The sequence below is a fragment of the Clarias gariepinus genome, chromosome 21 (genome assembly GCF_024256425.1).
Source record: "Clarias gariepinus isolate MV-2021 ecotype Netherlands chromosome 21, CGAR_prim_01v2, whole genome shotgun sequence".
Classification (NCBI taxonomy): Eukaryota; Metazoa; Chordata; class Actinopteri; order Siluriformes; family Clariidae; genus Clarias; species Clarias gariepinus.
In genome coordinates, this window is record NC_071120.1 from 6530999 (window position 1) to 6556627 (window position 25629).

At 37.0% G+C, this 25629-nt stretch overlaps 1 protein-coding gene across 1 annotated transcript; it reads right to left on the reverse strand.

The window, feature by feature from the left end:
• Positions 1-1156: 1156 nt before the first annotated feature.
• On the reverse strand, positions 1157-24010 carry LOC128509800 (class I histocompatibility antigen, F10 alpha chain-like). Its single transcript, XM_053481640.1, has 5 exons — positions 23754-24010; positions 9061-9306; positions 6536-6799; positions 4482-4652; positions 1157-2906 (listed from the first exon to the last, which is right to left on the reverse strand). Exons 1-5 carry the CDS (start codon positions 23821-23823, stop codon positions 2857-2859), a joined length of 801 nt encoding a protein of 266 aa, XP_053337615.1. The 5' UTR covers positions 23824-24010; the 3' UTR covers positions 1157-2856.
• Positions 24011-25629: the final 1619 nt, after the last annotated feature.

A 25629-nucleotide genomic window follows, 5' to 3' on the forward strand; every position in this document is an offset into this window, starting at 1 on the left:
AATATGTTAGGTAACAGGAATGTTAATCACATAATTAATAACGATTCATTTTTTGGTACATTATATATTCCCTGATGTTCCCTCCCGATGTTCTCTATAATACACCGTACTTTACTGTAGCTGTAACCACTACTATTTCAAGCTAAATTACTCAGGACGCTTTTCATAAATGGTTACAATTTTAAACTAATTGAACAGCCATGTAAATATAGTTTTGGTTGTAATAAGCATCAAAATGTTTTTATTTAACACAAGGTTGAATATAAATACATTATTAAGAGATTTCATATTTAAAAGTAAAAATGATGTATAGAGCACACACATTTACTGTACACACATATTTACAGACTCAGGCTTCTATTTTATATCTTTGGTGTCAAATTGTTCATTTTCCCTCTAAGGTTAGGTCTATTTTAAAGTGCTTCAGCAGGAACATGGCATTGTGGTATGGCATTGGTAAAATAGGTAGAACAATATTGTTAAAAATTTCATACATATTATATTGGCATTTCATGTAAACTTATATTTCAGATCAGGCCCTGGTCATTACAATCTTTGGTGTCGATTCAATCCGTATTTCACTTTGGTTACAGGCTTTTTACATTTAGGCATTTGGCAGACGCTCTTATCCAGAGCGACTTACATTTTTATCTCATTACACATCTGAGCAGTTGAGGGTTAAGGGCCTTGCTCAAGAGCCCAACAGTGGCAACTTGGTGGTTGTGGGGTTTGAACCTGGGATCCTTCGAACTGTAGTCCAATGCCCTAACCACTGAGCTACCCCTGGCATCAAAAGCACTGGAGCAGTTTGTGAAATGATATTTATAGGATATGGTGACTACTCAACTGGGGGTCCATCCTGGAATAAAATACATTTCCTGCCTCTTTCATCTGATCCTCTGGTCATTATAGACTTTAAGGAGATGCATAGAGTATAATTAAAGCATGCAGTACAGCACAAAGCATGTAAAAATGAGTATAATAAAAATCACGCCTCTGTGACTTTTTAGGTGATGTCACAATGATGTATTAATGTTGATGGCAAACACACTGTGTACACTATAGATATGTAGGACAGAGGGACAAACCACTTTTTATGCAAAAGAATCACAAAAGAAAACGGCAGACTTTATCAAAAACTATTTTTATTGCAAATGTTGTATTTATATAATATAGTGTATCAAAATTAAAATCCAATAAAAACTTTATTTTTCAGAATGTTGTAGTAATCAGGAAAGTCATCACCCCTGGTCCCAGCCCTTTGTAGTAGCCTGTGATAAACTGGGGTGTTATGAAGGTGTATCTGACCCACCCCACCCAGAAACTGCAGGTCCAAACCAGAGAAAGGTTTAAAACTCTTACTGAAGGTAAGTGAGAATATCAGCTACAGAAGGGACAAATGCAAGACAACTTTAAAAGGCAAATACAAACAGTGTCCTTATTTATAATCCACACAAATTCCCCAGCTCAGTAACAAAAGAAATAAAAAATCATGAGGACAGAACAAAAACAAGTGAATCAAATGAGTAAAAAGCAAATAAACCAAAAATCATAATTCATACAGAACTCACTACAGCGCTTACGGACTTATGGAATTACTACCTGATTTAATCCTTAAAATCCTGCCATAGGACAGTTCCAACAGAATATCTCAGTATTTTTACATGTTGTATTGACAGTTTTGGAGCATTTTCATGTCAAACATTAGTGTTATCCTTACATCCTAACAGTCAAGAATATATACGTAATAAATACCAAGTAACTAGATAAAGTGCAAAAAATGTACAAAAAAATTCTAAATAGAAAAGTGCCACAAACGTCAACCTTAAACTCATCGATATATACTGTATAAAGTTGCAGAAAAATACTTTAAAAAACATTTTCTTTGGTAAATCTGTGTTAATTAGTGTACAAGTCTATGTTAAGATATTCTTATAATAATGTTAATTAAAAGGCCTACACTAAGAGGAAAGCACAAATATACACAACACAAACACGGGTGATCTGGAGCAGATGAGCTGCTGGACAAATTATCACCCCGCTCAGCAGACAAAGTGTCTCAGGCCGTGTACTTTCTTTTTTAATACCGCTGTCTATGTGAAGATAGTTTTATTTTATCTATGCATGCAAAAGTAAAAGTGAGTTTGTGTGTGCATGTGGAAGGGGAGGGGGAAAGTGAGGAACAGAAAGAGAAGGAGTATTTTTTTATCAAAATTACTGCTACATTTCATCAGCCTAAAACGACCTCGGAAGATAGGAGAAAAAATTGTTTCTTTTTACAAATAACTTCATGCATGAAATATGCATGATGTGCATGAGAATGTATTACTTGTCATTATTTGAAGCAATAAACATTAGTCTGTTGCTGTGATCCAATTTATAATGTACTTTAAACAGTTATTCCCTGCTGCCTGTTATGGAAACTTCCTTTAAAACAAGGCCATATCCCATGCAAGCTCCACGTATGTTTTTATTATAGTCATCCCAGCCGGATTTATTTGCTATTCAGTCATCATTATTAGATAATGTTGGTAAAGCACAGCTTCTGAAAAGTCTTGTAATCACGTGGCTACAGGAGTTCATCTGGTTACCTTATAAAAAGGGTTAAATTTTGTCTCCTAAAAATTTTATTTGGCCCATAAATATTTGGGGTTTTAATAGTCACAGGCCACTAAAAATGTATTTTTGTCTGGAGCCCTGACAGTGAGTCCTGAACTCAGTCCATCATCTCACACCATCATCTGATCACAGTCCAGCTGCAGGATGAATCCACTGCTGAAGGAACGTTTTAGCTGTGAAGGTCTTACTTTATAAACTGGGGCAATAATGGCACAGTAATGGTGTACACTCTGCACCTCACTGCTTGGGATTCTGACGGGCTCCAATATATCCACTTCTTAAATGGGCTGTGCAAAAATAAGAAACAAACAAACAAACAAACAATGAAAAGTAACTGTAAAATGTAACTGAATCTAGATTTAAAAAAAAAAATGCTCATCCGTGCCGAGCCGTTTTTCATCCCAGTCATAATACACATCTACATCACACCAACATGTAACAAATATATTTGGTGTTACTAAAATCAGATTATAGAGCATTAAGTCCAATCACAATTTTATCGGTTTATGTCATTGTGATACGGATTCTGGCTGTTTGTGCCATGGGCCACCACTAGGGGCGCTCAACGAATTCTCGGAATCTACCAAGTCCTTGGACTCATGAACACACCCTCGGATCCGGCTGTTTCACTCCGTGTTGCGAGTCCGGCGGATCCGCCAAGTCCCACGGTTCAGATGAATCAGACGAATCAGTAGCCGCTATTCTGAGTCTCTTAAGTTTCTGACCGTGCAGGAAGTTTTCTAAACAACTCAGTCAGCCACTTGTTCCTACGGTAACTAGCTAAAAACCACTGAGAACAACTGAATTGTGTAATTACCAGTAATTACCAGTGTAATGTATGTTGTTGTTAGCAACAAGATAACTTAGGACTCAACTGATCCGAATAAATAAAGAGAAGGATTCGGATCCGTGAGTCATATAAAGGATCGGGTTATTTCCGGATGAATCCGGATTTGCTCATCTCAAAATGTGTTTACGGAAATTAAATTCCGTGTGTGTTTAAATTCCAAAATGTGTTTACGGATGCGGATTGTGATATCATGTGTGTAGTGATTTTTAAATTAATGTGCAATCGAAGCATAAATAACGAAGTGATAAGAAGCAGAATATTATTTAGTTTTTTAAGTCTTTAGTTTCTTTACATTTTGCCCTGAGGCTCTTCACTTTCCGCTGACACTGTATAAAAACCGCATGAAATGCGACATGGCCGTTCAGACTGAAGACGCATTGCAGAACATCGGATATGTATCTGATTTAGGACCACATATGAAAGTGGCCTGGGCCTGATTTAAAACAATCGGCTTTGGGCCATTTCAGCCTGCAGTGTGACTTAAGCCAATGAGACTTTTAGAGACAAAGTTTTTAGCCCATTTTAAAACATCTGTTCTTTTCTCAGATAGAAACTGTCCTGCATGAGCACACGACTGCTACTGATGTAATCAATGTTTTTTAATGATATAAAAAGCTTGTGCTTTTAGACACACTCAGTAACGAGTTTTAATACAGGGGTCAGGAGTAGCTCAGTGCTTAAGGCCTTGGACTACGGTTCAGAAGGTCCCAGGTTCAAACCCCACGACCGCCAAGTTGTCCCTGTTGAGCCCTTGAGTAAGCCCCAAAATCTATTCTATTCAAAACCTGTATTTTCAGCAGGGAACCACACACACACTGGGAGATTTATTGACTGTGTGAGTTGTCTGAGAGACAGATTCTGTTCTCTATAGAAGGTGTGTGAGTTGAGAGCACTGTCCATAACAGTGTCCTTAATTAAAGTATAAAAATATTACATGTAATATGATGAAAATTTCTACATTTAATACAACTTTTAGTGAAATTATTTTAGTTTTAAACTATTTGCTTCTTACCACAAAGCTTCTTCTTATAGATGACAAATCCAGCAGCAGCAGCAGCAACAAGAACAAGAACAACCACAACAGTGACGACCGTCTTCTCTGCATCTGATTGTCCATCTGATCCTCCTTCTGGTATATCTGATCTTCCCTCAGCTCCTCCCTCTGATCTTCCCTCAGCTCCTCCTGTTAAATTACAACAGAGTCTTTAACATCTGCTGCAGTAGGAAAATCAGCTTTCACTCTCTATGTTTATGGTTTATTAGAACCTTTTGCTACTTCTCACACTAAATACTCTTATAGTGTGTGTACTATGAGAGAGGGAGAGAGAGAGAGAGAGAGAGTGTCTGTGTGTCTGTAAAAAAGGAATGCATTGAAGAAAGTACAAACACACTAATAGTGTACAGTTATAAAGGAGTATGAACACTATATGTGTGTGTGTGTGTGTGTGTGTGTGTGTGTGTGTGTGTGTGTGTGTGTGTGTGTGTGTGTGTGCATGCTGTAATAAAGGACTGTGTAGACAATAGTAGATGCTGAGTGACACTGAGGGGAAAGGTGTCGAGAGGAAAGTGTGTGTGAAAGTACCGGGTAAAGCAGACGAAGAGTCTGACACAGAACACAGAAGAGGACAAGGAAGGCCAGGGAAGGAGGCGTGTGTGTGTGTGTGTGTGTGTGTGTGTGTGTGTGTGTGAGTGAGTGTGTGTGTACATGTGTGGGTTGTAATGAAGGAGTGTGTTGGAGTTTGTACACTATAAGTGTGTGTTGTAACAAACAAGTGTGTTGGAGTGTGTAGGGCCGTACAATTATCCAAAATTTTAATTCAGTTACATTTTTGGCTTCCAACTTTTATGTAAATAAGATAACTGAGATTAAAGGATTATTGTGTGACATTTCATTCTGCAGTCATTTTGCATTTTGTGTTATAAATCGTAAATGTTGCTCCCTCATTAAGAGCCAGTGATAACAGACTGTAGCTGATCTGTGATCAGTAGAGATCCCTCCCTGTGGTCAGAACTAACGGAACCACTGATTCATTTAGTTTAGTTATTACAGGGTGCCAAGTAGTGATGGAAAGTTTGGATTATTTTAGTGACTCGGTTTATCAAAATAAACGAATCTTTTTTTTTGGGTCATTTAGTTTATTTTGTTCTTTTGACCAGAAATAAAATAATTCAATAATCAGACCCCCAACACGTCTACATACATAATTTTGGCTATAGTTCCAGTAATGAAAATATTACAATGCAGCCAAGGGCAGATTATAATAAACAGAATGAGCAGCTCATCTCTCATATCTTCTGGTCCGAATTGTTCGTTCTTTTGTATTATGATTTTATGATTTTACAAATATCCTGGTTACATATTAACACTTTTGCAAAACTTGGTACAAAATGGGTTACATCTGAGGTCATGACCAGTGAAACTTAAAACCAGCCAATTCTGGTCTCTGGCCAATCCACCGGCTCGTCTCTATTATTAATGTAAAAAAAAAACTATTTGGATTCATGAGTTGCCAAACAAAAGAATTGCAATCCAAAACTAACAAAATTTTCCCCCATTACTACTAACCTCACTCTCAGTCTCCCTCTCTGATCTTTTAAGTTTAGTTTTTTATTACTTATATTTACATTGTAAGAAAATTCACTGTTTGAAACACAGTGAAATCAGACAAATGAGTAATAGTGTTAAAAATGATTGTGATCTTTATACTGTATTGACCAAAAAAAAAAACTTTTTTCCATAATCAAGCAGCCCTGGGAGTCTGTACACTATAAGTGTGTGTGTGTGTGTGTGTGTGTGCATGGAAGTATATTGGATTGTGTGTGTACACTATACAGTAGATGTATGTGTGCTGTAATAAAACAGTGTATATACTGTGTGTGTGTGTGTGTGTGTATACCGTGTGTGTGTGTGTGTGTGTGTGTGTATATACTGTGTGTGTATATACTGTGTGTGTGTGTGTGTGTATTGTGTGTGTGTGTGTGTGAGTGAGTGAGTGTGCAATAAAATGAGGCTTTGTGTAATAAATGTGTGTCATACAACTGTTTGTTACAGTTCACACACTTTACCTGAATCCTCCTTCTTTGTGCTATATTTCTTGTAGCTCTGTAAGCGATCAATACACATTATCTCCACAAAGTTCTTCCAGAAACCAGCCTTAGGATTCCACTCCTTTGCAAAATTCTGAGCTCGATCATCTACTGCAGTCCAGGTTCCAGTGTTCAGATCCAGACTGATGAAGTCTCTTCCATTGTATATGGACTTATCATATCCTCTAGTGACGTTCTTATCATCAATCTCACAGCCGTACACCCTCTGTAGTGTATTAACTTCTGTAGTAACACACACACACACACACACACACACACAAACACACACACCATTATAAAGACATCTGCAAGGTAATAAACACACTTGCAGCATTTCTGTGTCAGTTGAGATGACCAATGACCAATTTGAGCTAAAATAAATAAATAACCAGGAGAATAACAATGTTTAATTTCTATATAAATGTACTGTATATTCGTTAGAGTTTTATTACTGGATAATATCTGCAATATTCTCTCTTGGCCAGAAATTTAGTTTATGCTTATTTTATGATAATAATAATTAATGAAATAATGTAATAAACATAAAAATTTCAAAAATATTGTGGTGTAAAATATTGTTATTAACTTCATTTATACTGTGTTTTTGGAAGTATGTGAAATAAAGATGATGAATATTTTATGAGAATTATTTGGGAAGTGAAATCGTTTTTAAAATGTGATGGGTTTCAGGCACATGCAGGGAAATGATCTAAACCAGTGATTCACAGGCCTGCTTCTGGGCGACCGCCTCTCCTGCATATTTTGAAAAAATCTGTAACTAAAGATGCACTGACTGCAATTTTTTTGGTGGAGAAAGCCTCAGCCTCAGTTCTCTATGAGGGAAATTAAAACCTTGGATATGTTTATTTACTTAAGAGTAAAATACTTGCCCCCTTCCTGACTTTTCACACCTGGAACTATATGAAAAAGTAATTGCCCCTAAACCTAATAACTGGTCGTGCCACCCTTTGTGGCAACAACAGCAATCAGCCATTTGTGCTGGTTGACAATGTTTCTTTAATTTACAACACAGAATTTGGCAGACGCCCTTATCCCACACACCATTACACATCTTAGCAATTAAGAATTGAGGGCCTTGCTCAAGGGCCCAACAGTGGCAACTTGATGGTCGTGGGGTTTAAACCTGGAACCTTCCAACCCATAGTCACACCACTGTGAAGGAATTTTGTCCCACTCTCCTTTGCAGAATTGTATTAATTCAGTCACACTGGAGGGTTTACCCTGTTTAAGGTCATGTCACAGTATCTCTACTGGTTTCAAGTCCGGACTTTGACTACGCAAACCACAAATCTTAACGCCATTAAGAGGTGGCTCATTGTCCTGCTACATACAAGTGCACTTAAGCTTCAGCCCCATATCATCAAACTACCACCACCATGTTTGACTTTGGTATGATGTTCATTTTATGAAACACTGTGTTAGTTTTATGCCAGATGTAACAGAACGCATGCCTTCCTTGCCCAAATATGTGCCCAAAAGTCTTGGAGATAGTCCTTATGTTTTTTGACAAATTTGAGACAAGCCTTTGTATTCTTTTTGTCAGCAGTGGCATACATGCCACCTGCAGGTTAGCGAAGGAGCGGTGCCCAATTAGGCCCATCGGGTGAGCTATCTCCGTTAATGGATCCCAGGCTTCTCCCCACGCTATATAAAACACAGTCAGGAGTGTAACTCGGGTTTGTTGGGCTACTGGACATGTTGAGCGCAAGGCAAAACGTGGAACGGCATGTGAGCTGGGCAATGTAACAAGCCCCAGGGACTTCGAAGAGGCGAGTGGAGTGTGCCTTTGATCACTGCAGCATGGACAGCTGGGCGCTTCTTGCCGGAGCTCCCGCAGCTCTTCAACACTCACACGGAACCGGAGTTTCGTGCCCCTGCGCCGAGGAGGAAAAGTACACGTCGCGGACCCTGTTCCCAGCTGGGGAAAGCCGCCCAGCCGCCACAGAGAGAATCGCCAATGTCACAGAGGACTCTTGTCTGAGGCCGCGCCCACAGAGAGAGCTGCGAGGAGCAGGCCCGGACATCCACCGAGAGCGAACTGCGCAGGAGCTGCTCTTCACACAGGCCCACGCTGCAACTCTGCCCACCGCCAACGCTCACCAGCCTGTGCACACATGCCAGCGGGGAACTGGCCCCCAGCCCTGCACTTTCACATAATTCCTTATTTTCTTTCTATTCTCCCTCCTTTCACCCTTTCCGTCTCCATTTTCCTCAAATAAAGTACCTTTTTTCCTGTAAGACCTCGACTCGTGTCCGTGCTTTTTGGTGCCATCCGTGCAAAAGGGGTTGAACCCGTTACAATATGTGTATGAGATATTCTATAGATCTCAAGTGTGTCAAATATGCAGAAAAACTGTTCTGGTGGCACATCAGTCATACAGACTGCAACACAATAGTGTTCAATTTAGAATGCACAGCTAGTGTGTGTGTGTGTGTGTGTGTGTGTGTGTGTGTTAGTGATGAAAGCTCGGATTGTGTTTCACCTTTAATTTGTTTAGGGCTCAAAACATCAAGCTTGTCTTTGAGCCAATCCTTTTGAAACTTCACATCATTTGTCTCTTTCTGCCAGTAAGATGAATCAGTCTCATTATTGATCCACTCTGTCTTTGGGGTCATCCTTGCTGTATTGCTGTCGTAGTACATAAACTCCTCTCCATCCAACAGACCAACAGAAGTGAAATTGTTTCCTGGTGTGACCATAGTGTAACTGTACTCCAGAGTGTGTGTGACTGTAAAAGTAAAACATTGTTTATGAAATACAACTATTAATTATCATAAATGAAACAGAATTATAGAAAATACACCAACACCTAAGAACTGAATAAATAAATTCAACCAACACACGCACGTGCATGCACGCGCACACAAACACACACACAGATTAACTCGAAATCTTTTAAATGATTGCATTTGCAAAACAGGACAAGCTTTAATTGTTTGTTAACCATGTTAACAATGTTAAACCATGTTCACCATTTGGTTCAGTCAGTTTAGATTATTCCTCATGAATTGCTGATGAAATTAATCTAAGTGCATAAAATGTAGAAGCCGGAATCAGGTCAGAACCACAGCTGCATTTGTTTTCTTTACCTCTGAAACAGTGAACATTAACAGTTAGATTTATGCACTTCATGTCCAGTAGGTGGTGCTGTTACAGTGAATCAAATGGAACGGAGAGACAAAAAAAAGAAAAGATGAAACCCAATAAATGCATGCAGCAGACAGATGTTAGACAGATGCAAGGTCACCTGCAGTACCTCACGTTAGCCACATTGAACAGATTTAAGCCAAGTGCTGCTTGTATACACTCTAATAACCCCATTCTACTGAGGCGAATTTGCTACTGAATCTACAGTATACCCATGCAAATTTGTCACAAGCTTTGGAGAGCTCAGTAGATGCCAGTAACAGTTCATTTTGAGCCTCTTTTGGGCTAAGTGTGAATTCTGTCATGGTCGTTAGTGTCGTTAGTGTTGAGAGGAAAATCGGAGCATGTTTAAAAATTTTGGCTGGCCGGGGTCTCCCGAATATATTTTCCATTAACGCCTCTAACACCTCAGTATCGATTCTAAAGTGCCGTTATCGAGTCATCATCAAGCATTGGTAACCACCTCCTTACATGTTCGTCAGCATTCAGCAGGCAAAAATCATCATATTAAATGTAGATGAAAAAATGACAAAATTAACAAAAGTAATATTTTAAGGAAAATAGCAAAGATTTATTACGATAATATTACATGCTAAAGTCCGACACACAATAGACATGTTTTAATCTAAATGTCTGTGGTTTGATCATTTATAGTAATTTTATAATAAATTATAACAAATTTACCAACTAATTTTTATTGTCAATATTTAAACATTAAGTCACACTAGGGATAAAAACTACTCAAGAAGTAAAGCAAAACGCAAGTATAATAATAATAATAATAATAATAATAATAATAACCACATTACTACTACTACTACTAATAATAAGTCAAAGTCCAGGAAGAATCACTATTGATACAAATGAAGGGGAGAAGAAAAGAAAAGATTAAGATACTGAATATAAAAAGGGATTCTGCAGCATGTATGATTTTGACTCTCTCTCTCTCTCTCTCTCTCTCGTGTGCACCTGCAATTTTCTCCTAATCATATTTCTTAGTCTTTGAATGTTTTTATGAATATGAAAAGTGTTACATGAATAAACTTAGTGCAAATATTTTTATGTCACTGTAAATACCAACATGTATACCCCGCTTTGAATAACACTCTCACTGTCCTCACACACTCTTTAGTGCCCGACCTGGTGTGTAACTTTGCTGCAGTCTGTAAATGCATTTAAGTACAAATAAAAAGTAATACATAGGTAAATTATTAAATTGAGTAATAAATGAATGGGTAAATAAAAAAAATAAAAAAAAATAATTATAATAATTTCAGTTAGTAATTTGACATTATTTAGTACATAATAGTATAAATAATATGAATAATAAATTCTATATAATAGTATAATAAAAATTTCATTTTTTTACATTTCATTTTTTTTTCTTCAATCTCTATGAGCATTTATTTATTTTTTTTAATCAACTTGCACTTTAGTTTGGTAACACTTTTTTTTTATTTGAAGGTTTGTCACAGAGCTACACCTTAAGAAGCAAAAATAATTCTTATTTGCAGAATAGCTGAAGCGCAGTCAGATTGGATAAAGAGTGTCTGCGAACAGCAATTTTTTATTCTTATCACAGATTCTCAATTGGATGAATATACTTTGATCTAAATAATTCTATTGTACTGTATATTTGTAAAACAGCTGTGACATTGATATAAAGTATGTTTCTACATTAATCTGATTTAAAAAAAAATTATTTCCTATTGAAAGTCTTTATTTTTACTTTCCTTAAAAGCAAACAGCACATTCCCAGAACAGAAGGGTCGCTGCTGCAGACTTGCTGCATTACATCAGCGATTTTCTGATGTAATGCAGGCTTGGTTCTTTACATTTTAACACACTCTCCTTTAACATTCCTCCTAAGTAGGCATCAAGTGGTGTAAGATCTGGGTAATGGGACCGGCATGGGAAGGATATGTTCTGCTACTTTTTAAAACTTTTTTATGACCACTTCTGTAAGCGGAAATAATACTCAACTACGCATGAGTACTTTTTACTCTGTTAAGAGACAACAACAAATGCATAACACAACTTGCTTTTCACTACTGGGAATAAGTCTGGAACTGTGCTCCACTGACAAACACACATGCATGTCCGAGATGTGCGAGTTTACAGCACTGTATACAGGTGAAACTTGAAAAATTTGAATATTGTGCAAAAGTTCCTTTATTTCATCAATGCAACTTAAAAGGCAAAACTAATATATAAGATAGACTCATTACATGCAAAGCAAGATAGTTCAAGCCGTGATTTGTCATAATCGAGATGATCATTGCTTACAGCTATTGAAAACCCCAAATCCACAATGTTAGAAAAAATTTTTATTTTATTGTGAAAAGATTCAATATTTTAGGCTCAAAGTGTCCCACTCTAATCAGCTAATTAGGCCATAACACCTGCAAAGGGTTCCTGAGCCTTTAAATGGTCTCTCAGTCTGGTTTAGTAGAAGCACAATCATGAGAAAGATTGCTGACCTGACAGTTGTGCAGAAAACCATCATTGACATCCTCCATAAGGAGGGAAAGCCTCAAAAGGTTTCATCAAAAGAAGTTGGATGTTGCCGAAGTGCTGTATCAAAGTACATTAATAGAAAGTTATGTGGAAGGGTAAAGTGTGAAAGAAAAAGGTGCACAAGCAGTCTGGAGAAGATTGTCAGGAAAAGGCTATTCAAAAGTGTTGGGGACTTTCACAAGGAGTGGACTGAGACTGAAGTCAGTGCATCAAGAGCCACCACACACAGACAGATCCTGGACATCGGCTTCAAATGGTATATTGTGGACAGAGCGCACTGGCATGTTTGTTCACGTTTACAACTGTGTAAAGACATTAATCAAACGTAAAACCATGCTAAAACGGTGAGAGCAGTCACAGTATTATCCAAAAGGAAATACATGTCAGTACTTACAGTGACAATAAAATATTTACATTAAGATTATTCATATAGCACTTTTAATATTCATAATACACTCAAAGGCTAATAAACATGTTAAAGAGAAAAATCGCATGCCCATTCAATGATTAACAATCATTTAAGCAGCACAATCCCAGTTTATATTTGGGATCTTTAATTTTCATTTCTTTTCTTCTCTCCTTCGTTAGTATCAGTAGCGATTCTCCTTTGATTGCGCTTTCTCTATTCATTATTATTTGATTTACATTTACATTTGATTTTTGCTTTTCTTATTTTTATCTTTATGTTTGACTGCACAGTTAATTGTGTGTATGTATTATTAATCTGTTTATTTGTTTAGTTTGTGACTTGATTTTGAGCTTCGGCATTACATGTGTATGCAATCCTACATTACTCAGTCCTCATACATTACACATAATACTGCGTGTGTTTGAATCTGTGAATAAAAATTAGATGCTGATTATTGCTGGTTATTTGCATTGCAACTAAATATTCTTTTTTTTGGATGTGCTGCCATGGCAAAGAAGACTGACAAGTTTACGTATGTGTGAAATCAAGAAAGGTTGAGTTCTTAATGGGATTTTTGGGCTACAGCACCAAAACAAAGACTTTGGTGCAGTAGTAAATTTGATATCTATTGATGAGTCTGAGGATTTAACCAATGTTGAGGTCACAACAGTAAGAGAAGACTGCGGGCACACAAGGCTGATGCAATGGCTGCTATGGGTGGAAGCAGAGACAAATAGTTGCTTGAAAATTCACTGAGAAACAAAGCTCCAGACCTGATGGTCATTTTGAAAGAGGTCCAGCATTTATCTGTGAAGAGGGAACAGGTAGCACAGATGGACTCCAATCAAGTTGTAGAAACATCTTAAGGATAATTAATGGAAACTGGAAGCAGCTGAGCTCAATTTTAAGTGTTATGGCAAAGACTGTGAATACTCATTCACATTTCAAACAATTTTTTCTTTTCACAAAAATAATGAATTTAAACCATTTTGGAATAAGGCTGTAACTTAGCAAAATGTGGAAAAAGTGAAGCTGTAAATACTTTCCAGATGCACTGTGTGTGTGTGTGTGTGTGTGTGTGTGTGTGTGTGTGTGTGTACAGATGTGGCCATTAAGACTGCGCGTGTTTTCCCACGAGATTCCGCAATTTAGCGTGCGGCGTGCCGCAACTTGCAGCAAGCAGCATTCGGGAATTGGAATAAATGTGTTGTGTTTCACTGAATATCCGCCAGATGGCGCATGGAAGGACTTTATCTAAAAGCCGGACCAAGTACTGTAGAACGAATAATTGTATATAACTAGTTAGCCTAAAACAATATTGTTTCCAATGCTGAAGCAAACATAAATTTTATTTTGTTTTACAACAGATATTTCATGATGAATGTGTGTATATGTGCTTCATATTATTTTCACAATGATGAAATGAGATGCCCAAATTCATGCTTTAAAAGTTTCTTATATAGTTTTTGTAATGTCTTAACAGGAAAAAAAAAGGGAAAGACATGGCAATGCCTCGGTTTAAATGGTATTGACATTAATTTAATTTCCTGATAGTATAGTAGGCTATCTGATAGTGTTAGCTATGCAAATGTCCTGATTCGTGAATATGCCAACATGTCTTATTTAAAACGTAAAAATGTGTCGCCATCATTAGAAAGTAACAATATATATATATATATATATATAGTAATAATCAAGTTTTTAGCTGTTTGTGTCCAACATTAAAAAATTATTTCATCCATTATTTGACCACGGCTGGAAACAATAGCTGAAATGTGATTGTAAATTTATGACTAAAATAAAGGTGCTCGTCGCTGTGCAAAAACCCGTGGCTCGTACTTTCACTTTACAAAAAGGCAGCATTTTTATCAAAAGGCTGATAAACGTGTTGTACAGTATATACAACGGGACAGCGCACTTAGTTACTGTAATCCCTTTCTCACCTTTGATGTAGATGTGCAATTATCAAACCGGTTTCATGGATGGGGGATTTAGCAGAATTGAAAACTACAGTATTTAACAAAACCGAGCAGATGTCTCTGCCTAAAATGTATTAAACCTCGAGAGGATCTTTAGTTTTTTGTTTTAGTTTCCAGAATCCCGTCCGTTCTCACGTAGACGGTGGAGCTCTGTTTATTTTGTGTTTTCAGTTTTCTTTTGGTTTCCTTTTCAGTTTTTAAATTAATAATCCCACGCTATCTCCAAATGGAAATGTTTTCCCGTGTCTGTCATAAGCTCTCACAACAATTCCTATTTCACTGACCCCCTCTAAAGCCCATAATCAGTAAAACATCTCTTGGTGCGGATCTCCACACCGCACCCCCTAACAATATAATTAGGAGAAAAATGTAAATTAAGGATGTCTGGAAACATAATGCAGTAACTCTTTATTTACTGAACACTGTAAAGGTGTTAATGTTTCGTACATTCCTTTATTCATCCTTTCTCGCCCATCCGTGCTCGGTCTTGTTAAATCGTTTTAAACGCCCCATTTCTACGAATTCCCCCATCAGCGAAACCGGTTTGATAACATCACACCTATCATGAATGAAATACATTTGAGCACTCATTGAGCTTTTTCATTTTTTATACTACCATATTTGTGTCTAATACTGTTTTATTCATATTTTACAACATTACATGCCGTTTGTAATTTACTTGCGATTGTACTTTTAAAATGTAACTTTACTGTATTTCAGCAGTGAATAAGAAATTTGGTCGGTCTGGCTTTTAGATAGAGTTCTTAATTTATATAATTGTATTATTTAATTAATTATCTTATTATACATATGATTCTTATTCTCTATATTCTTGTCGAGTATAGTCCTTCAGAGCAAGCACTGTGTCAAAAGATTCTGCAGAATCTCTTCTCAACTTTATTCATGATAGGTCAAACTGTGTGCGCTGTTGGCAAATACTATAGGGGGATTTAGATGAATTAACAGGATGTCTCTGCCTAAAATAGATAAAAAACAAATAAATAAAAATGGCTAATGATAGCTATTGAATCAGACTTAATAGTTGAATATGACACTTTTCTTTTAATTTACTGTGTGGACAGTCGTATTATGCTTTCTCTGTTATTTATCTCTCTATATATTCTCTAATTAGGACTTGAATAAATCAGCTCGCATCGGTGTGTGCTGGCGTGTTGGAAAAGCCAGCGTTTATCTATCGAGTAGCCTATATGTTTGTGTTTGTTGTTTATCTGTCTGCATTTTTATTGATAATTCGCACGCGTTTATCATCCTTTGGATCAAAACGCTGCCTTCTGTTAAGTGAAAGTGCGAGCCGCGGGTTTATACACGCTGATAAATTAATTTAAGATCTATTTTAATGCATCTTTTTTGGGCCTAAATATTCATTTTTATTAATGGCCAGGTGTTTAGTTGTTATCTGCACTGAGAGATTGTGTGTGTTTTTGTGATTTTATATTCTCCGTCAAACATGCTTTTAGGGGCAGTGGTGGTTCAGAGGGCTAAGGCACTGAGTTATTGATCGGGAGATTGACGGTTCGATCCCCAGGTACACCAGGTTGCCACTTTTGGGCCCTTAAGCAAGGCCCTTAACCCAAACTGCTCCAGGGACACTGTATCTGACCTCAGTTACGCTGGGATATGTGAAGAAGGAATTTTACTGTGCTGTAATGTATATGTGACGCTTAACTTAACTTCCAACCAACCAACCCTGGCCTCCAAACTCGGAAGCTATGTGTCATAGCTGGTAACTGCCCCTTTGATCTGCTGGTTATGGCGGGGCGTCGATTGTTGATCAGTGTAAAGTAGCCTGTACAAGCCAAGCTCTTCCCCAAAAATAGTGTAAATGTCTGCAACAATCACTAACCATTAAAATGTTAAGAATTTAATTAAACACAAATATATAAATTAGATTTTCTTTAAACATAATATTTTACTTATAAATATATGCTCATGCTAATGTTTTTTTTTTCTACGCTGAAGTAACATTTAAAGCTATTTATTTATTTTTCTTTTATTTGCTTACTTACTTACTAACTAGCGAATGCTTTAGTAAAGAACTCTAAAATTACGGCAGTATGAATGACAATGGAATATTACAGATTGTGCAAGTTGACACCCATGGACCAATCACTAACCATTAAAATGTTGGGTTTGAATTAAAATGACACTTTATATATATATATATATATATATATATATATATATATACACTCAGCAAAAAAAAAAACGTCCTCTGACTTTCAACTGTTTTTACTTTCAGTAAACTTAATGTGTAAATATTTGTATGAACACTAAAAGAGTCAACACCATAAGACATAAACTAAAAATGTTTCCCAATGTGTCCCTGAATGAAGGGAGGCTCAAAATCAAAAGTACCAGTCAGTATCTGGTGTGGCCACCAGCTGCTTGAAGTACTGCAGTGCATCTCCTCCTCATGGACTGCCTATTGCGGACAGTCTGAGCACTGATGGAGAGATTGTGTGTTCCTGGTGTGACTCGGGCAGTTGTTGTGGCCATCCTGTACCTGTCACGCAGGTGTGATATTCGGATGTACCAATCCTGTGCAGGTGTTGTTACACGTGGTCTTCCACTGCGAGGATGATCAGCTGTCCTTCCTGTCTCCCTGTAGCGCCATCTTAGGCGTCTCACGGTGCGGACATGGCAGTTTATTGCCCTAGCCACATCAGCAGTCCTCATGCCTCCCTGCAGCATGCCTAATGCACGTTCACGCAGATGAGCAGGGACCCTGGGCATCTTTCTTTGGGTGTTTTTCACAGTCGGTAGACAAGTCTCTTTAGTGTCCTACGTTTTTAGAACTGTGACATTAAATGCCTACTTTCTGTAAGCTGTTAAGGTCTTAACGACCATTCCACAGGTGCATGTTAATTAATTGATTATGGTTAATTGAACATGCATGGAAAACATTGTTTAAACCCTTTACAATGAAGATCTGTAAAGTAATTTGGATTTTTACAACATTATTGTTGAAATACACACTCCTGAAAAAGGGACGTTTCTTTTTTTGCTGAGTATATATATATATTTTTTTTATATATTTAGTTTTTTTTTTTTTTTTTTGCAGTGAGTTTAATCATGCAGCACTTTTAGTAAGTGAATTATGGATCTGGAAATAATGCTGATTTTCATTGTAGACATAATCTGCAGACTCATAACAGAATTAATCTGACTTAATAAGGTCTGCACTTAGTCTATGAAATGTCAAAGTAGTAATAGCTATTTAAACCTTCTACATGTATCCTGATTTCAGGTCATCATTTAAAACACATCTAACAAAATATATAATTTAAGGCACAAGCATTAGCAAATGTCTGAAACTATATTTTTAAGTGACTATTAAAATTAATATGTAATTAAAATGGTAAACGATTCAATTTCCTTCCACTAAGTAGCAAATTATTTTACTGTTGTAGCTCTAGTAAGACAGCCATGTGATTTTCCATGTTTACTAGCATTTGTCAAGAATTTAATACTGAAATTAAATATCTTATACTTAGATTTTTTATCAGTAAATTTATTATATTGAAAACTAAAAAAATAATAATAATTGTAGCGGTGATGCAGTTTACAGTGCTGATTTTTGCAGTTTGTATTGAGTTCTAATGAAACTGGTCTATTTTATTTCTCTAGTCTTTCTGTAAATGTGGAAATGCAAAGTGTGTGGTACCTTATGTTCATGAAGATCTGAGTTTCTCAAACATTATAAGCTTGACACAGACATTACAGACACAGCAATTCCTATGCATGCATCTATTTGAACTGACCATGAAATCCTTCCAATGTCTCATCTTAAAGCTATAAAATAAAATCTTTTGCTCTGTCATTTTGTTGTTAAAAAAAAAGTATGCATTGTTTCAGAATTTGTCATGTTGCAGTTTATTGTGGTCTCCCCTCAACCCCGATATAGTTCATTGTTCTTTAAGGTCACCCTTTGTCTTAAAGTGTTAACTTTAGCAAAAAATATTTACATAAGCCAATTTGATTGACGCAATAACAGCATTTCCATTCAAGGTGACTAATATGGCAAACTGCCCCCATCCTGTGTTATGCTCCTGCATGAAAAGGAAAACAATTGGAGGAAAGTCATATAAGAACTAAAGTCAGTTGACATTTTTCTTCTCTTTTGATCGGATGCAGATTTCCTCCTAATGAACCAGTCAAATCCTAAATAAGCAGAAGAACATTGTTGAACTTCTTACACCTTATCACATTGCAGACTATATTGCTCATTATAACTTTAAGATATCTGAACACAGGAAAGTACACCAAAAAGCTTTCTTCCATGAATGGTTTTCCTGAAACATAATTACTTGAAAACTTTATCCACAGTTGATCTGTTGCACTGTGGACTATGAGAATTGACACAAAAAAAAGAGTAGTCTGTCACACAAACTGCTACAAAAGCGTGTTGTATTTATCAGCTTAGAGGAACCAATTTCAGACTGCACACAGCCTGCACTTTTGCAAAGCCGTTTTTTTGAAGTTACACATGCTTCAACCCATCTTAATGTTGTTAAACAGGATTTTGCACTGGCAGTGAACCAGAAGCACCCACATATTTGACATTTAGACATATCTCCCATCTGCACTTTCTCGCATACACAGGTATATTGTGCCCAAAGCGCACTGGCATGTTTGTTCATGTTTACAACTGTGTGAAGACATTAATCACATGTAAAACCTGCATGTTAAAACCTGCTGTAAAACAGTGAGAGCAGTCGCAGTATTATCCAAAAGAAAAAAAAAAGTCAGTATTTACAGTGAGAATAAACTATTTACATTGAGATTATTCATATAGCACTTTTAATATTCATAATACACTCAAAACTTAATAAACATGTTTAAGAGAAAATTCGCACACCCACGCGATGATTAACAATCATCTATGCGCACAATCCCAGTTTATATTTGGGATCTTTGTTTTTCTTTTTCTTTTCTTCTCTTCTTCGTTTGTATCAATAGCAATTCTCATTTGACTGCGATTTCTCTATTCATTATTATTATTACATTTGATTTTTGCTTTTCCTTTTTTTTATCTTTATGTTTGACTGCACAGTTAATTGTGTGTATGTATTTTTAATCTGTTTATTTGTTTAGTTTGTGACTTGATTTTGAGCTTTGGCATTACAAGTGTATGCAATCCTACTTTACTCATTCCTCATACACAATACACACATAATATTGCGCGTGTTTGAATCTGTGAATAAAAATTTGATGCTGATTATTGCTGGTTATTTGCATTGCAACTAAGAATTCTTTTTTCCCCTAGACCTATTTGGAACCGCGCCCACAAGGCAAAGAAGAAGTTAAGAAAGTGTGAGTTCTAAATGGGACTTTTGGGCCACAGCACCAATACAAAGACTTTGGTGCAGTAGTAAATTTGACATCTATTGCTGAGCTTGAGGATTTAACAAATGTTGAGGTCACAACAGTAACAGAAGACTGCGGGCAAACAAGGCTGATGCAATGGCTGCTATGGGTGAAAGCAGAGACAAATAGTTGCTTGCAAATTCACTGAGAAACAAAGCTCCAGACAAGAACCTGATGGTCATTTTAAAAGAGGTCCAGCATTTCTCTGTGGAGAGGAAAGAACCTTCCAGAAGAACAACCATCTTGTAGAATCATACGCAAAAAGACTTGAGGCTGTATTTGGTGCCAAAGGGGCTTCAACAAATAGTTGAAGTATACTGAGAGTCCCCTAGGTGTCTTTTGGCAAACTCCAGGCAGCTGTCATGTGCCATTTACTGAGAAGTGTCTTCTGTCTGGCCACTCTTCCATTGGTGGAGTGCTGCAGAGATGGTTGTTCTTCTAGAAGGTTCTTCTTTCTCCACAGAGAAACACTGGAGCTCTTTCAGACTGACCATCAGATTTTTGGTCACCTCCCTGAGTAAGGCTCTCATCCTCCAGCCACACACTTTGGCCAGACGGCCTGCTCAAGCAAGAGTCCTTGTGGTTATTAACTTATTAACTCAATTTATGGATTATGGAGGCCACTGTGCTCATCTGCACCTTCAATGTTGCAAAAAAAAAAATATTCTGTACCCTTCCCCAGATCTGTGCCTTGATCTATCTTGTCTCTGAGGTCTATAGACAATTCCTTTATGGCTTAGTTGTGCTCTGACATGTTCTAAAGCATCATAATTACCCTGTTTTATTGAAAACAGCTGTTTTAGTCAACTAAACGGAAAAAAACGAGAGCTCTCTGCTGTTGGTTTGTGGACAGTCATGGCTAAGACAAAGGAGCTCACTGTGGACCTGCGACTGTGCATTGTGGCTGCTCACAAGTCAGGAAAGAGCTATAAGACCATAGCTAAATGTTTTGAAGTTCCAGTGGGTACAGTGCAAAGTATTAATAAAAAATACAAGATATTCCGCACTGTTAAAAAACTCAGAGGAAGTGGTTGGAAGCCAAAAGTTACAACTGTGCTGGCCAGGAAGATAGGGAGGGAGGTAAAAAAGAATCCAAGGATCAACACCAAGGCCATTCTGATGAATCTGGGCTCTGCTAGTGGCAACATCTCAAGGCAGACAGTTCAACAGACACTGCACACCGCTGGGTTCCACGGACGCAGACCAAGGAGGACACCACTTCTCCAGATAAGGCACACAAAAGCCCACTTGGACTTCTGGTATTCTAAAGATTAGGGTAAAGGCAAGGAGCCCTCCAACCTGAAAGAGTTGGAGCTCATCGTTAAAGATTAATGAGCAAAAATACTGTACCAGTGGAGACCTACAAAAAGCTGGTCAGCAATTATAGGAAGCATTTGACTGCTGTAATAGCCAATAAAGGCTTTTAAAATCTATTGATTATTGAGAAGGGTATTAATTATTTTGGACATGCCACTTTTTGTTTACATGTAAATTAAAGAAAAGTAATAATTCTTTCCACAATGATGCAGACACAGGCATCTTCCAGAAGATAATATGACGATGCTCTAGTACATCGTCATATTAACTTCTGGGAAACGGATTCCTGGATTCTAATCAAGGTAAAACTTTCTGGTGTTACAAAATTTGGCAAAATCTTTATGCGTATATTACAGTGGAACCTCAGATTGCAAGTAACCCAGTTTGTGAGCGTTCCACAAGTACAAGTACACAAGTACACAAGTGGGGTCAGGGTTAGCTCAGTGGTTAAGGCATTGGACTACGGTTCGGAAGATCCCAGGTTCAAACCCCACAACCAACAAGTTGCCACTGTTGGGCCCTTGAGCAAGGCCCTTAACCCTCAACTGCTCAGATGTGTAATGAAATAAAAAAAATAAATAAAAAAAATGTAAGTCGCTCTGGATAAGAGCGTCTGCCAAATGCCTAAAATGTAAATGTGAGTACTTGAAACTTGATAAATGAGCGGGTCTTGATAAATGAGTACCAAGTATTATTTAGTATTATGTGGCTTGCATTTCTTGTTTTGATGCCGAGCGTCACGTGATCCAATTGTTCTTCTCTCTCGTGCTGCAGAATTGTGGGTAATCCTCTCCTTTGCCGATCTCAGTGTGCATCACTTGTATAGTCAACATCCGTGCGCGTGTGTTGTTTACCATAACACAGTGACCGTGTTGACTGAAAAACGAGAATGTCTTGGATTACAAGTACCATGTATCATGAAGAAGAAGAAGAAGGTGTCGCACAAATACACACACACACACACACACACACACACACACACACACACAGCGCATGCTTAGTTAACTTGTTTTATTTTTACTTTATATTTTAAATTTCATTATTTTTATGTATTTATTTTTTTGGGTTGTGAAACGAATAATATGAGTTTTCATTATTTGTTATGGGGGAAATTTGCTTTGATTTACGAATGTTTTAATATACAAGCACACTTCCGGATGCTTGCAATCCAAGGTTCCACTGTAAATTATAAATCTAGTAGCAACACTAGACTCGACTAGACTAATAGTAAGATTGGTTCTATGTATTCAATTCCCATAAACAAAACAAACAAAAAAAATTATATAAGTTTCATTACTTATAATTATAATAAAATTTAATTAAAAGCATTAACAAACAGAATATTTAAAAATCTAATGGTTGTAGTTAATAGCAATAAAAGACTGTATTATTGTTAAATTGGTTTCACATGTCACTCCCATAAGCAAATCCTATTGAAGTTTAATTATATGTAATTTTAATCAAAATAATAAAGTATTAAAGAATTTTAAAAATCAAATGGATGTGGTTAGTAGCAATAATACACTGGGTCTCAGTGCAACTGGGTTGATGTGTAACTCCTATAGCAAAATAGTTTCACATAATGTTTTTTTTTTCTAATGTCATATTTAGGAGCTCATAAAAGGCTTTATCAGAGTGCATTTGTCTACATACATATCTTTACAATTAAAAAACAGATAATCCATACTGTAGCCTAACACTGCAATATGTTTGATATGCTGCGAGGCTTCTTTTTCTAACATAAACGGTTGTCTATGTCGTGCACTTTTTAGACGGTCCCTTAAACGGTTGTCAAAGTGATGGTAAGCACACTTTCTGGAAGACTGTAACGGAAGAAGATATAAAAATATATTCAGTTGTACTCGGTTTTCTGTCCAATCCGGATAAAAAAAAAACCGCTTGTTGTCAGTATTTATACTCATTTCTTAAAAAACAGAAGAGATAATCTCGAATGTCAAGCGAACGTCTAATACAAAACCAACATTTACCCTCATACGCGCGCGAACGGTTCCCTATTTAGTTTAGGGTAAAGTTATTTAATAGAGTTAAAATAAGATATATGGTTTATATTTATGTACATTTATAGATTATATAAACAAAGCTGTAGGCGTGTAAAGGGCATTGGATGTGGTGATTGAAAACCGAAAGCTGTCCGTCTGTGTAAAAATCGCTATAATAATCATTCAGTGTATAAACCAACTTCACGGCGAACAAAACATTTTATCGATACCATCAGTAAGTGTTTCTGTAAACAGCGTGTAAATCTAGTGATAACAACACGGTTTAAATACCAAACTTCCGCATTTCACCGAGGTGTAAATTTAAGTTTTTTACTTAAAGAAATATTCTACTGTCAACACTTCCATGTAAATAACGAGGTTTTCTAATTGATATCACAGTTTCTGTTTCTGAACTCACCCGCTGATGACAGACGGAGAAAAAACGGGAGAAAAAGCAGAACTTTTACTACAGCGCTGCGGTAATCCATCTTCCAGTACAGACTTCAGATTAACAGAAATAAACTATTATTTGGGGCTTTGAGTTGTGACATCAAGATCTTAAAACTTCTGAAGAACTCGACACTGTGAGGCAATAAACTGGAGAGTAATCTGACACGCGTGTGAAGATTTGATCCGCCTTCTTTATCAAATGTTCCAGATGTTTTACTGTAAATCATACCCATGTCGACTAGAGTGGGCTACACACACACACACACACACACACACACACACACACTGTGGACAGGGTACAGAGTATATAATGTATATAGCGCCCTCCACAATTATTGGCACCCCTGGTGGTTATTATGTGTTTTTAGGCTTATAATATATATCTCTTAATTATTATTGCAGAAGTATAAGAGAAATAATCTCACACTAAAAATCGTAGAAAAACATAACCTTTACCTCAAGTGAAAAAAAAAATACAAAAAATAATAATTCATACCAAAATATACTGAACAAAAATATAAATGCAACACTTTTGTTTTTGCTCCCATTTTTAATGAGATGAACTCAAAAATCTGAAACGTTTTCTACATAAACAAAATAACCATATCTCTCAAATATTGTTCACAAATCTGTCAAAATCCGTTACGATGAAGAACTGGAGTCAAGTCGAGACGCCAATGAGGACGACGAGCATGCAGATAAGCTTCCCTGAGACTGTTTCTGACAGTTTGTGCAGAAATTCTTTGGTTATACACTCCGATTGTTTCAGCAGCTGTCCGAGTGGCTGGTCTCAGGCTATCATGGAGGTGAACCTGCTGGATGTGGAGGACCTGGGCTGGTGTGGTTACACGTCGTCTGCGGTTGTGAGGCCGGTTGGATGTACTGCCAAATCCTCTGAAACACCTTTGGAGACGGCTTATGGTAGAGAAATGAACATTCAATTAACGAGCAACAGATCTGGTGGACATTCCTGCTGTCAGCATGCCAAGTGCACGCTCCCTCAAAACTTGCGACATCTGTGGCATTGTGCTGTGTGATTCAACTGAACCTTTCAAAGTGGCCTTTTCTTGTGGCCAGTCTAAGGCACACCTGTGCAATAATCATGCTGTCTAATCAGCATCTTGATATGGCACACCTGTGAGGTGGGATGGATTATCTCGGCAAAGGAGAAGTGCTCACTATCACAGATTTTGACAGATTTGTGAACAATATTTGAAAAATATGGTTATTTTGTGTATGTAGAAAATGTTTCAGATCTTTGAGGTCATCTCATAAAAAATGGGAGCAAAAACAAAAGTGTTGCGTTTATATTTTTGTTCAGTATAGTTTCCCACTATTTTATGCTATTTACTTTAACACAATTATTGGCACCCCTAACAATTGCGATAAAATAAATGCTATTGAAGCATTTTTGTAATATTTATAAAGTTGATCAGAGTATCTAGAAACTTTGAATTTATAATTTATGACTTACTGTTTCCTTGTGGTATAAATGTGACACAGAGCCCTATTTCTCTTATCAACTCTTCAACATGGGAAAGGTAAGAGAACACCCCATTCAAGTAAGGCAGATGTGTGTCGACCTTCATCAGTCAGGCAATCGCTACAAGAAAATAGCCACTGTCATCTCTTAATTACATTTCTCACTGTAAACTGCAAGCCGACAATGCTTTGCTATCTTCTTGTAGCCTTCTCCTGCATTGTGGACATCAATAACTTTCATTTTCAGAGTCTTACACAGCTGCTTACAGTATCCCATGGTTGTTGAGTGTCCCCGTGTGCACAAGGGTTGAAGAGTCAAATATTTGTAAAAAAAAAAAAAAAAAGCTTTGATTCTAAAAGCA